General features: G+C 35.7%; 1 protein-coding gene across 1 annotated transcript; it reads left to right on the top strand.

Annotated features, from left to right (window-relative positions):
• Window positions 1-470: 470 nt before the first annotated feature.
• Window positions 471-5,852, top strand: LOC142607895 (protein CNGC15b-like). The gene is made up of 7 exons (XM_075779553.1): window positions 471-654; window positions 769-1,288; window positions 1,425-1,637; window positions 3,508-3,797; window positions 4,285-4,396; window positions 4,536-4,772; window positions 4,974-5,852. Exons 1-7 carry the CDS (start codon window positions 626-628, stop codon window positions 5,622-5,624), a joined length of 2,052 nt encoding a protein of 683 aa, XP_075635668.1. The 5' UTR covers window positions 471-625; the 3' UTR covers window positions 5,625-5,852.
• Window positions 5,853-13,234: the final 7,382 nt, after the last annotated feature.

Below are 13,234 nucleotides of genomic sequence, written 5' to 3'. Positions count from 1 at the left end.
GACCATAAAAAAATTTATAGATCTAAAATTTAAAACAAAATATACATGCCCAAAAAAATAGCTTAACAACAAAAATTACTAATAGTAAAAATAAAAAAATTAAGCTTAATTCATCAATTTTATCCAAAATAATCAATCCTGTCCTTAAAAAAATTCTAAACAAAAATAATTTTGTTATTATCCATAAAAAAAAATAAAAAAAAAATCTTTAACATCTAAGTAGTAGGTATGTAAAGGGTTGAAACCGTAACCAATAATAAAGCCCCCCTGACTTAAAGTTTGGCTGGTCTGGAAAACATGGTTTTGGACCTTTTGGATTGGAGTTGACATTTTCATGCGTATGCACATGTAACATGTGTATACACGTGTGTGAACGACATTGGTTACATGTTTTACCTTTGGCCTTTATAATTTGGCGTAGTCTGAAAACTTTCATGGTCTAGTTGACATCTTTATGTAAAAGACACTTACAAAGGGTTGAAATTAGAATTAAGAAGTCATTATCGATCTTTGATCTTTCTTCTACATCATTGCAATCGAATCAAGGAGACGGCATTCTCTTCACGTTTACTTATATGCTTTGTCTGATAAACTAAGAGATCGATCGAGTTCATCAATTGAGCAAATGGGTCACAGTAATTCAAGACTCAAAAGGTCTGTCCTCTACTTAATTTCTTACTTGCAATTTGATTTGTATATCAATGTTAGTAATGAATACTTTAGTCCCGGTTTTTTAATCAGATTATTTATTTCATACTTGTTATTCAGAGTTCAAGTTCTAGATGATCTTGAAGTAGCTGACCTCCCTGAAGCCAGTGAAAATCATGTGATCGTGAACTTCAAGAAAGCCACTGCTTTTTCTGAGAAGAGAACAAGTTTTAAAGACAAAGTCCTGAGAAGAGTATTTTCTGAGGACTATGAGAAGGAGACGAAAAGAAGGATACTGGATCCTCGAGGAAAAATCGTTAGCAACTGGAACAAAATTTTCTCACTCTCATGCCTATTTGCTTTATTCTTGGATCCATTGTTTTTATTGTTGCCTGTAATCGATAGCCAAGGTTGCCTAGCTAATGGAATGACGGCCCAAGTTGTCCTCACCATCCTAAGATCAGTGACTGATGTGTTTTATTTGATTCAGATCATTGTTCGGTTTCACACAGCGTATGTAGCACCCTCTTCTCGTGTTGTTGGAAGAGGAGAGCTTGTGATCGATCCTTCAAAGATTGCAATGAGGTACCTTAGAAAAGGTTTCATTATCGACCTCATGGCTTCCCTGCCACTTACTCAGGTATTTTATGCCACTAAAACCTTGTGTATCATAGCTAGCTAGCTAGCCTTAATTTCCAGCTTCCATGGCATCAATGGAGTTTTGAGTTTTGACTTCTTTGTTGTTAATTATTTATTTTTAATGTACATTATTTCAGGTGTTACTTTGGGTAATTATACCCAATGTTGAGGGTACTGTAGTGACTCTGAGAAAAAATGGCATGTGGTTTATCATGATAGTCCAATATATCCCAAGGGTGATTCTCACCTATCCTCTCTCATCGAAAATTATTGATGAAGGTGGCATTGTGGCAGACACAGCATGGACCGGAGCTGGTTATAACCTCATGCTTTACCTAATGGCTAGCCATGTGAGTAGAAACAAAACTCATTTCTCATTTGAGCTTCCTATTGTACATTTAGAGCTAAAAAATTAGTTGCTGTATCTCTTTTTAATTGAAGAGAAAACCTCATACTTTTTTTTCCTCTCACATGTACACACTATATTGTTTCTTCTTTTTGTCACTTCACTTCATTAATCCAAGCCTCAAGAATTCTCCTTGATTTGTTTGTTTTCCAAAAGTTTTGTGGAGCAAACTTAAACATTGTCCCTCTTTTTGCATTACCTCTCAAGTGAAAGTTCATTTTTTTTCTCTATCGGTTTCATGCTCAATTTTATGATTCTTTCCCTTGTTGCATAGGAAAGAGCCTCTAGGCCAGGGCCGTCAAAACCTTTGCAACACCTTCTATTTATAAAACCTCAATTTCTATTCCTAAATGGATGAAGAATATATTACTTTTTTGTCAAGTAATATTAATTACTTATTTAACAAGTCTTTCCATCCGCATTAAAGAAAAGACTTTTCTTACATACCATCCAAATTATTTTTCCTTCTTCAATAAGGAAACTCAGCTACCTTTCCAAGTCATAATAGGATTTTGGGGCAATTTCCCAACATACAAATATCTTCTTTTTCATATTTTTTTTTTCCCAACAATTGAAGTCCTAAATCTCACAAATCCTCCTATTATACATCAAACCTTGACCTCTTCATTGAAAAAGAAGGAAAGTACTTAGCAATGGATGTGTTGTTATTGGTGGAACATAATAAAAGTGGTGTTAGTGGTGAATTTATGTAGAAACAATGTTTCTTCAATCACAGCTTGTTATATTAAGATCTGTTTATGATCTGCTTATTTTGTAGAAACTGAAAACTTTTTGCTGAAAATACTGTAGATAAATGTAAGAGTTAGTTGAAATAATACAGTGGAATCCATAAATAGTACCAAAAAGTGTAATGGAGCCCTTGAATAGTAGTAAAAATAAGTGAAATAGTAAAATAAGCTGACTTTTTCATTTGAAATCAAACGCACACTAAATTGTGAAAATAATTATATATATATATATATATATATATATATATTTTTTTTTTTTTTTGCATCACTTACATTACTCAAGTGTCCTTATTAGGTTAGTTTACAACTTTTTTATTTTTTATTTTTTGCTGAAATGAAACATGCAGTTCTAGATTATTCATGCTTTGTGATTTTCCTTCTAGCTACCTTTTATCTTTGTTTTTTTTTTTGTCAACTACACAAGATTTAGTTACAATTTCTTAAATATTATACCATAAATTTTTTAATTTAATTATTAAATTCATACATGTTGCGTTAACCAATGCAATATAAATAATGTTATATTTTAAAAAACAATTAAATTCATTGCAACTTTGTATTTAAATTCAATTATGGAATCTAAAGTGAAATACATAAGAAAGTGTACCTAATTTTTTTTATTTTCAAAAATATGGCCAAACCTCTTTCCTAAGAAAATTTATTGGGTATTCTGGGAGCAATGCTCTCTTTTGTCACATGAGTTGTGGGTTTAGGGTACCCAATAACTTTTCCTTTGCTGGTATATTTTTATGTTCAACTCAAAAAGTTACTGGAAATTTAAAAAACAAAATAAGCAAAGAAAGAAATTGGAAATAAATTAAAAAAGAAGATCAAAGTTAATTTTGGCCTTAATACACACATTCTAATACTGCTACTACAATAGAACTAAAGCTTACCCACCATATAAAACCGGCGATTGATACTACGTTTTACTGATTTACTTTCAATGGATTAATTATGCCTACATCTATTAAAAAAACAGAATTAAATTTGCCTACTTTTATTCTTTGTGAGCTGAATAATTAAATTAATTCCAAACCCATTATTTCTATTCTTCTTATGAAGCTTTCAGGATCTTGGTGGTACCTTCTAGGTATTGAGCGACAAGAAGCATGCTGGAGAAGTGCGTGCACCCTTGAATCGGCTTGCCGAAATGAATACTTTGATTGTCATACCGTTAATGACGATGCTAGGTCCAATTGGTTCAGCTCGACAAATGTTACCAATCAATGCACTCCAACTTCTAACTTTTACCAATATGGTATATTTGGAGATTTAGAGAACTCAAACGTTATAGCTTCACCATTCTTCAACAAGTACTTTTACTGTTTATGGTGGGGCTTAAGGAACCTAAGGTATACGATTGTCCTAGTTATCCCAATTACTTAATTCAGTTACTCCAAGATTAAGATATCAAAACCACTCACAGAAATAACTTAGCGATAAAAAACCCTAATGACTCATTACACTTGCTAGCTTAGGAATTATGGGTTCAAATAGTAGCAAATCTCATTATTGCACAAATGGTCTCATGTCATGCTTGAGTCGGGTTTAATTAAGTTGGGAACAGTGGTCACACCTACAAACCCTTTTATTTTTATATAGAAAAAATAAAAATAAAAATTATAATATCAAAATTTTGAGATCTCAATTACCATTATCTTGCAAACTTCATTTTAAAATTCAACTTACAATTTCCTTCGATTTTCACAGCAACTAAATTGAGCACCTAATGATTAAACGTAAGAACATCATATCAAGTCAATTCACTAGACACTATCCTATATTCACAGGAAGTCGAACAAATTTACTGTATTTCTTATCTTTCATCGATTTGTGCAGTTCTACGGGACAAAATCTTAGTACAAGCACTTATATGGGAGAAGTTGTTTTCACCATCTTCGTTGCCACCCTTGGGCTGTTTCTGTTTGCACTGCTCATTGGAAATATGCAAGTAAGTCCACATGACAATGTCTATATATAAACCATTATCAGAACCGCATGTAAATAGATTTTGCAAATAGATGTACAATTGCTACAATAATCTTCTTTAGATTTTCATAGTAATAATTTTCACCCATTTGAACGAGCAGAGATACCTTCAATCAGCAACACAGCGATTAGAAGAGTGGAGGATCAGGAGGACTGATACAGAACAATGGATGCATCATAGGCAGCTACCTTCAGAACTAAAGCAGTCTGTTCGACAATATGATCAATCGAAGTGGTTGGCTACTAAAGGTGTCAATGAAGAAACACTTCTCGATGGCCTCCCTATGGATCTCCGGAGAGAGATCAAGCGCCATCTTTGCCTCTCTCTAGTCCGACGAGTAAGTTTTCTGAAGCTCCATGTCCACGTAAATTCATAACATTAACATATTTTTCGTTATTTAAATAACACAATACGTATTTTCACAACACTTTTTTACCTACACGTATTTTAACAACACTTGAATAACGTTATTGGAACAACATTACCAATAAGCCCAGTATCAGAACTGATGTGCTACATTGATAATTTAATTGAACAGGTCCCATTGTTTGATCAAATGGATGAAACACTGCTAGACGCAATATGTGAGAGGCTTAGACCTGCATTATGCACCAACAATATGTTCATTGTGCGCGAGGGTGACCCTGTCAATCAAATGATATTCATAATTCGAGGTCACCTTGACTCTTACACCACTGATGGTGGGCGTTTTGGGTTCTTCAACTCATCAAGACTTGGCTCAGGTGACTTCTGTGGTGAGGAGCTACTGACATGGGCTTTGGATCCACGCCCAAATGTCATACTCCCAACTTCCACACGCACAGTGAAGGCTATAACTGAAGTGGAGGCGTTTGCTCTAGTAGCAGAGGACTTAAAATTTGTTGCATCACAATTCCGAAGGCTACATAGTAAACAACTTAGACACACGTTTAGGCACTACTCACACCAATGGCGAACATGGGCTGCATGTTTTATACAAGCAGCATGGCGTAGGCATAAAAAGCTGAAGGAAATGGCTAAAAATGGAATCAGTGAGAGTGGACGGCCTCTAAAGGAAACCTTCTGGTCAAAGTATGCAGAAGCATTAGTTGAGAAGACTAGAAGTAGAAGGTTTGTCCTTGAATCTGCAGAATCAGTTTCCAGCACTATCAACTCGCTGCAAAAGCCCATAGAGGTAGATTTTGATTGAATCTGATTCTGTATAGAACCCAAACTATATATGGAACTGATCTTCAAATGAAGAGTTGTTTGTGTATATCCTCTTTTTACTTGTTTTGGATAAATAATTTTACACAAACTGGACATGTAGATTGTGTTCTATGGTGCTTTCGAAGGACATTAAGGGTGGCAGGGGCGGTGCTAGCTACATGTACTCTAGGAGGTTCAAATGAACCTATGACTTGGAAAAAAAATTATACCTACCATAAAAGATATTTTTGCAAACTCTGACTTAAATCTTATATACCTTAATCACTAATTATATATTATATATTTCCGACAACGTATATGTCTTGTCTGGTACAATAGTTAGAGCCTGCTATTATCATGGGGAATGGGCACGTGGAGATACCATCCTTTACCATATATTTGACCGTTATCTCCCTAAATCATTTTCAAACATAGTTTAAATTTGTTAATTCGATTTATTTTATTACTTTAAGATTTTTTGTGATAAATTAGAATATTAAGACCTATTATGTAAATTGCAATAGTTTGTTAAATAATGGATTTAAAATATTTAAGTGAAAACCATTTTTTTTGGAAGACCTAACAAAATGACCCAACCTTATGATCCAACTCAACGTAACCCAATTCTTGTGAGTGAAGTTGGGTTGATTTTTAAAATTGTCCTGAGTTGAGTTGGGTTGGGTTGGAGATTCTCAACCCAATTAAAGGTTGATTGAATTAAAAATATCTCATAATTAACCCAAGATGATCTATGCACAATTCATGAATCATGGTTTTGTTGAGGTCTAAAAAATCATGACACAAGGCCCAAAGAAATGACAAATTGGGCCAACCCATAGAAAGTAAAAATTAAGGAAAAAAAGAAATATCTCTCGGTATCCTAGAAACAGCCATTATAGCATATACTTGGATTCAAAAAGGATTCAAACTTTGCAAGTTTTAGAACCTTAGATAGCCATCTAAGTCTGTAATTTTTGAGCTTATTTGAATCTTGTATCATGTCTTAGTGAGCATATTGTAATCCATAATTAAGAAAATTAATGGAGTATTTCTTATTAATTTGAGGAACCCTAACAATTATTTTGTGTGTTACTTTATTACATTGTCTTCCTCTGCTGTTTTTCTTGTTGTTCAATACATATATTCTCTCTTGCTAGTGTGTACGTATTGTAGGAATATTGCCCTATGCATCACTTGGTTTGTAAACAGCCCATTTAGTTGCGGTAAATCAAGCCCAGTCCCTTCAAACTACAACAAGATGGTCCGGGGTCCTTGCTCAAGCTTGGGCCTGGACATTATCCGAAAATCGACCCTCACAAGCTTATAGAGCTCTTCACAAGTTAGATGTTGTACTCGTTTTAAATTGTGGTGTGCATTTTAAAGTGTTCTTCCATAGTTGTCTAAAGGACTATACTGTTTAAGGGCCAATGAAAAGTTTCAATTTGTCCGGTGAGTGTTCCAAATTATGGCTAGTTCTGCTGGGTTTAGGCCTTAGGGGAGACTAAGGCCGAATGACATGGCCTGGACTCTGGAGCTAAAACCTTCTCCTCTGGCCAGAATGGGTTTGGGGTTCAACTTTCAAGTTGGCAGGCTTTTCTCAACTTGGTCTCTGCTTGTTGAGTCGGACTAATCTAGGTCTAAAGCTCACTCTATAATATAAGCCTAGCATAGCCAATGTACCAATGGTTTCATACTACTATGCATTTAAACATATAGACCTCTGTATTAGTGTCTATATAACCTCAAGAAAAAGTAAATGAAAAAATAAAATGGAATGCTAGTATATCAATCTTCTATGAATGCGTATTTTAAATGGGTTTTAAATTTTACGGAAAATGGTTCAAATATGTAAGATCCTTGTTATAATTTGAAAGATATGGTTCTTCAATTTCTCAAGATTGCATGCATTTTTAATTTTAGCGATTTTACAATGGTGGAAAAAAGGATATGTTAGGTTCTAAGACCTTAGGGACTAATGTATTAGAACTTCAATATGTATTATGTTGGCAAACCATGATCAAAACATTTAGTCTAGGTTCAGACTTGCTCAAAGTTTGGTTTAATGTAAGTTTGGAATCGAGTAGTTGTAGAAAATTACTGTTCTATTTCTACTCGGCTCGATCGATCGAAGAATAGACTCGAACGATCGAGAATCCTGCATCAGGAATTTTCTGCAGAATTTTAAGTCAGCCTAAACACAGTTCAAGCCCATTTAGGATTAGGGTTTCAGATCTACTTCTCCCACTATATAAAGGAAACCCTAAGCACATTTTTAAAGGCTTCTAAGAGAGAGAAGTGTGTGCCTTTTTTTGGATCTAGGGTTTGTACCTAAAATCTCTCTAGAGTCTTTGTTGCTCATATTGCTATTTGTGTGAATCTCTTGTGAGATCAGAGAGGTGCTTGCCTTCACACAAGCTTGGGATTATCAAGAAGGAGATTTCTTCGAGAGCTTGATGATCGTTCAGTTGCTGCCATAAGAGCTTAAAGATACACAAGCGGGGGTGCTTGTACTTGTTGGAGAATCCAAGAAAGGAGTCCGTGGTCTCGGAGCTTGCACGTGGTCGTGTCAATAAGTTCTACTAGTGGGTAGCAATAGGATGTTAGTGGTCTAAGTCGCTATTGTACACTTCGATTCTTTCATAGTGGATTCAGGTTTACCTTGAGGATAGCTAGGTTAAATCCTCCCTAGGTTTTTTACCGGTTTGGTTTTCCTAGGTCATCATATCTTTCAGTTTTTATATTCCGCACTTTACATTGATATGATTATATGATTGTGTTAACCTAGATTTGGAATTTGGACTAAGTAATAACTTGGCTTGTTAACTAGGTTAATCCAATTGTGTGTTTAATGGGTCTAAATAAACTCAACAAGTGGTATCAAAGCGGGTAGCTCTTTTGTTGTAGATCTTTTGATCTTTGAGCTGATCCTTTACCACTGTTATCATGGGTAATTTGAAATGTCTTTCTGCTCATGTTTGTGATGATTTAAATAAAAAGGACATTGTTGTTTTTGCTGATTTTATTGATGCCTGTGAAACTCTTCGTAAGGAATTATCAAAATCTTTAAAAATTGCTAAGAAATTTAAAGAAGAGTTAAAATTGTTAATCTTGAAAAAGAGGAATTGATTGTGAGATTAGATGAATCTAATAAAAAGAATGAATTTTTGAGAAATCAAATTTCCTCTCAAGATGAGAAGATGAAAAGCTTGGAACAAGAGTTAGTTGAATCTAAGGCTAAAATTGAAAATTTGACTAGTACCAAGCTTGCTGTTGATAACAAAAGTGTTTCTGTTTCTCTTAAGCCTAAAACTGAGAAAGTTTATATCCCTCATTTCAAGAGGAATAATAAAGAAATTGCTTATTTTGTTAGGTTAGACAAAGGTAAAAATTCTGATGTAGACGCTGAAGTTTCTAAACCTATGTCTAAACCTACTGCTTGTGTGCATAAGAAATATGTTTTTGTGCCTACCTGTCACCTTTGTGGTGTTGTTGGTCATATTAGACCAAATTGTTCTTTGTTGAGGCAAAAACCAAAATCTGAGACTAGATTTGCTGTTAGAAATACTAATGTTCCTAAATTTGTTCCTGTTTGTCACTGTTGTGGTGTCTCCGGTCACATTCGTCCTAATTGTCATAAATTGAAATTTAAACATTCTGTATTTCAATCTAGGATATGTGATGATATTTCTCCTGCCATAAGTTCATATAAATTGTTTCATATTCTTTTGAAAAATTTGAGCTTGTTGGCTTGTGAAAGAAAATTGCAAGATTTTAGTCTTTCTCAGAAGATTGGTGTAATCCCTCAAATACACTCTGCTTCACATGGATTTTCACCTACAAAGCTGAAGAATCATGCTATATAGGTGAGAAAAGATTTGTTAAGGTGAGTGTTGTTTATTTGTCCTTGATTTAATTCTTTCAATTAATTGTGGACATGTTTTCTTTTAGATTTAAGAGCATTCCTCTCTTTTAATTGGACTTTTATGTGATTAAAAAATACTCTCATTCTTGAAGGATAATTTCATTTAGAAAGAGGGTCATAAATTGCATTCTGGTTTGTTGTTCACTTGTTCTTAAATAATTGGGACCTTTTTCGGAATTATGATTAATGCTATCATGAAGGTTGTCCTATTGCTATGGTAGTCATATTGAAGATGATGATGCGAAAAATCACCAAGTTGAGGACCTCATCTCATTCGATGGACAATCTTATGGTGGGTCATGTCTCCAGTCCAAACCTACAAGAAAGCCTGAGAAAGAAGTGTAATACACTAGTGTGGTGTTTGCCAAAAACACTTCGATGCTTAAGTTAGAAATGGGAGAAAATTGTTTAGAGAGAAAAATGACTTGGAACAGTTTTTGGGTGAGTATTTTTGTGTGTACCTTTTGGTTATGTTGTTTCCCCTCTTTTATAGTTGTCTTCCCGTCTTTATGGATAATGAATTTTGGCATTTATGGACAATGGCTAGTGTGTCATGAATGGGAGCTCTGAAACACACATCTCACTTGTTACCGTTGCTTTGTTCGTTACTTTTGTTATAAATGCGTAATGTTCGTTTGGATTGTCATAGACTGGGAAGGAAAATCCCGTGTTATTTTCGACTCATCAACTACCCCATGTTCATGTTCTCAACTTTAAGACGAGGCAAAAACATATTTGTCTGTTGCTTCGTGTTTCGTGTTCGGCACATTTATTGTGAATTAGCGTCTTATTCATTGCACGCCATGTGTACGGTCAGGATGTCTCATTCATGTTAGTGAATCTCGGCCTTCCCGCGCGCGTTCTTCTTTTTATTTTTCCTTTTTCCCTCCTTTTCTATTTTTCCAATTTTTGCTTCGTTTTTTCCTTCTTTACGACGTTTCAACTGCTTTGGAGCCTCCTTTTTCATTGAGCCTCCCTCGTTTCCTCCTCATCTTCTGGTAAGTCTTTCATGTTCCTCTCTCTATATTCGATTTTTAATGGTAGAATATTCTATGGATTATCCCTCAATCTCTTTTCTCTTTGCTCGTTTGTGCGGTTTTCTTGAGGTTGTAGGTTAACAAGGACTCGAGGTCGGGATTTTTGTGGGTAGGGATTGTTCTTTCAGGTTTACCTTGCGTTTCCTCCTTCCTTTGGTTCATCATTCTACGGGGATTGCCCAACCTTTGATGATGTATGGGGAGGATGAGGTTAGGTCTAGTGAACTTGATAGGCCAAAATGTATTGACCTCTTGTGATGAATTAATTAATTAATTAGCCAAGTGAATTAATTAAGTCAATTTAACATGCAATACGCGTGATAGCACAAAAAAATCACCAAATAACTAAGTGCAGCGGAATTTAAATTTGACACAGGTGATTTGTTTACGAATAAGGAAAACCACCGAGACAAAACCCCCACCAGGTGAATTTAAGGTCACCACTCCCGAAAATCCACTATTATCAAAACAAGTGGTTACAAGTAAAGGAATCCCAGTACCTTATATCAACCTACAGTTGAACCCTTATCCCAATACTCAAATGGACTTGCTCTGTAGTGACAATCTCTCCTTTTCAATGCACAGCTCTTGGTACATGACTAACCAATTGATGCGCGGGTCCTAGTATGTGGCTTACTCTTTTGCACGAATTCCAGTACGTGACTAATTCCACAACAACCCTTTGATTGTTGTAGTTGATTTGCAGTAGCTTCACATAGAAACACCAATAAGATCTTCAATGTTGGTGCAAGAGACTTTGCTTGGTTATAGAACCCAAAGACGTGCAAGAAACGTAGCAAGAACTTTTTTTTTTCTCTCTGTTGGAGGCTAGGGTTTCAAAAAGAAAACCTAATAAAGCTCTCTAGGGTTAGTTTTTTTTTTTTCCACCTCCATTAAATAGGAGCTTAATGGGCTCTCCTATTCCAAATAGGTTTACACAAACCTTGAGCTTTCTTAGTCCAATAAGGATTATACAAACCCACAAACCTTGGGTTTTCTTGATCCTATGAGGATTATACAAACCCATAAACAAATAGCCTTTTAGAGTAAAAACGTTATTGGCTATTGTCTGAATCTCGTAAGCTCGATAGATCGAGACATATGTCCAGCTTTAATGAATCTCGACAGATCGAGCTTTTATTGAGGAGGTATCAAGACCTGCATATTGCACTTTTCTTGAGCGGTTCTTGAGTAATCTTCATGTCTTCAATTTAAACACTTGTAATGATCATCTTGAACCTACTTAGATTTACCTAAATACAAGTAAAGTGTGTTTTGTCAAAGAATATGCCAATTACATAAACATATGTCCCTAATAGAACTTGAAACAGGTTTGTCTTCGTCCGAGGACTGTAGGGCTCTTAAGGTTACTTCTCCCTCAACTTTCTATAAGGCATGGGGCGTCCACTGTGTTTTGAGGGGGAAAGATGAGGGTAGGACTAGGAGTAGGTTTCAATTCCCTTCGTCAGTCAGGGTTAGGATTCCTAGTGGCGATGATAGGGCTTGTTGTTCTTATACTGAAGAGGTGTGCTTCTATGAGGCTAATTCCGTCAATGATCTTCGTTTTCACATCCATCCCTTTCTTAGGGATCTGTTCAACCATTTGTCGCTTGCTCCCGCCCAACTAGTCCCCAACTCGTGGATGATAATTATTTGCTACATGGTGGTGTGGATGTCAGTTAATGACGAAGACACCATTAGGATGGATGAATTTTTGCATCTCTATCGCTTGAGACGCTCTAGAGATCTTGGTTACTGGGAGTTCATACCTTGGGATAAGATTTTATGGCTAATTCTTGAATCCTCGTCTTCTCTCCGAAATTGGAAGACAAACTTTTTCTTTGTCTCTGGTGAAGGTTGGGAGATTGTTCCTGGTGAGGATCCGAGTGAAGTTCCTAAGTTGCTTCATAATATGGGGACCCCTGAGTCTAGTGCGTCCTTTATTCGTTCTCGTGCTTGTATGTTTCTATGCTCGTGTTTTTTTTTTTTAATCTGTTGTGTCTTTTTATAGGTAAATTTTGTCCTAAGTTGAAGAGGCGATATCACACTCGGCTAGAGAACGTTAGGGAGTATTTGGAGACCGTCAAGGAGTTTGACAAGCACATCTCCCCCCCATCTTTTTCTTTTTCATTTTCTTGGTTTGGAACCCTCCAACAAGGTTCAAAAGGATATTAAGACCACCAGAATAAGTGAGTGTGCAAATGATATTTTCTTTTTCTTCTTCTTCTCTTTTTTAATTTTTTTTATAAATAAATAAATAAATATATATATATATATATATATATATATATATATATATATATATATATCTCTCTCTCTCTCTCTTCCATTTTTTCAAGTAGGATTGACTACCAGATTCACCAAAGCAAAACTCATCGAGGTTCAGGAGGTGAAGGCCAGGACTGGTTTGTCTGGTGGCCTTTTATCGAGGAAATGCTAGAGAGAGAGCGAACCATCCAAGGACGATGTTATGGTGGCTTCCCCTGTGGTTAAGTTTCAAGACCGCCGCCCTGCCTCACCTACTTCTTCCTTGGAGCTAATCGTCTCACCTGGGGGGGGGGGGGGGTGCTCTGAGACCAAAGCCACGAGTAAGGTCTCGATTACTTCCTTTTGGGAAGACACAAGGATTGCTACGCAGAAGGCTCATGATGC

This window comes from Castanea sativa, chromosome 8 (assembly GCF_040712315.1).
Source record: "Castanea sativa cultivar Marrone di Chiusa Pesio chromosome 8, ASM4071231v1".
In the NCBI taxonomy this organism is placed as follows: Eukaryota; Viridiplantae; Streptophyta; class Magnoliopsida; order Fagales; family Fagaceae; genus Castanea; species Castanea sativa.
Note: the sequence above shows the minus strand (reverse complement) of the source record. Positions and strands in the feature narration are given on the sequence as shown.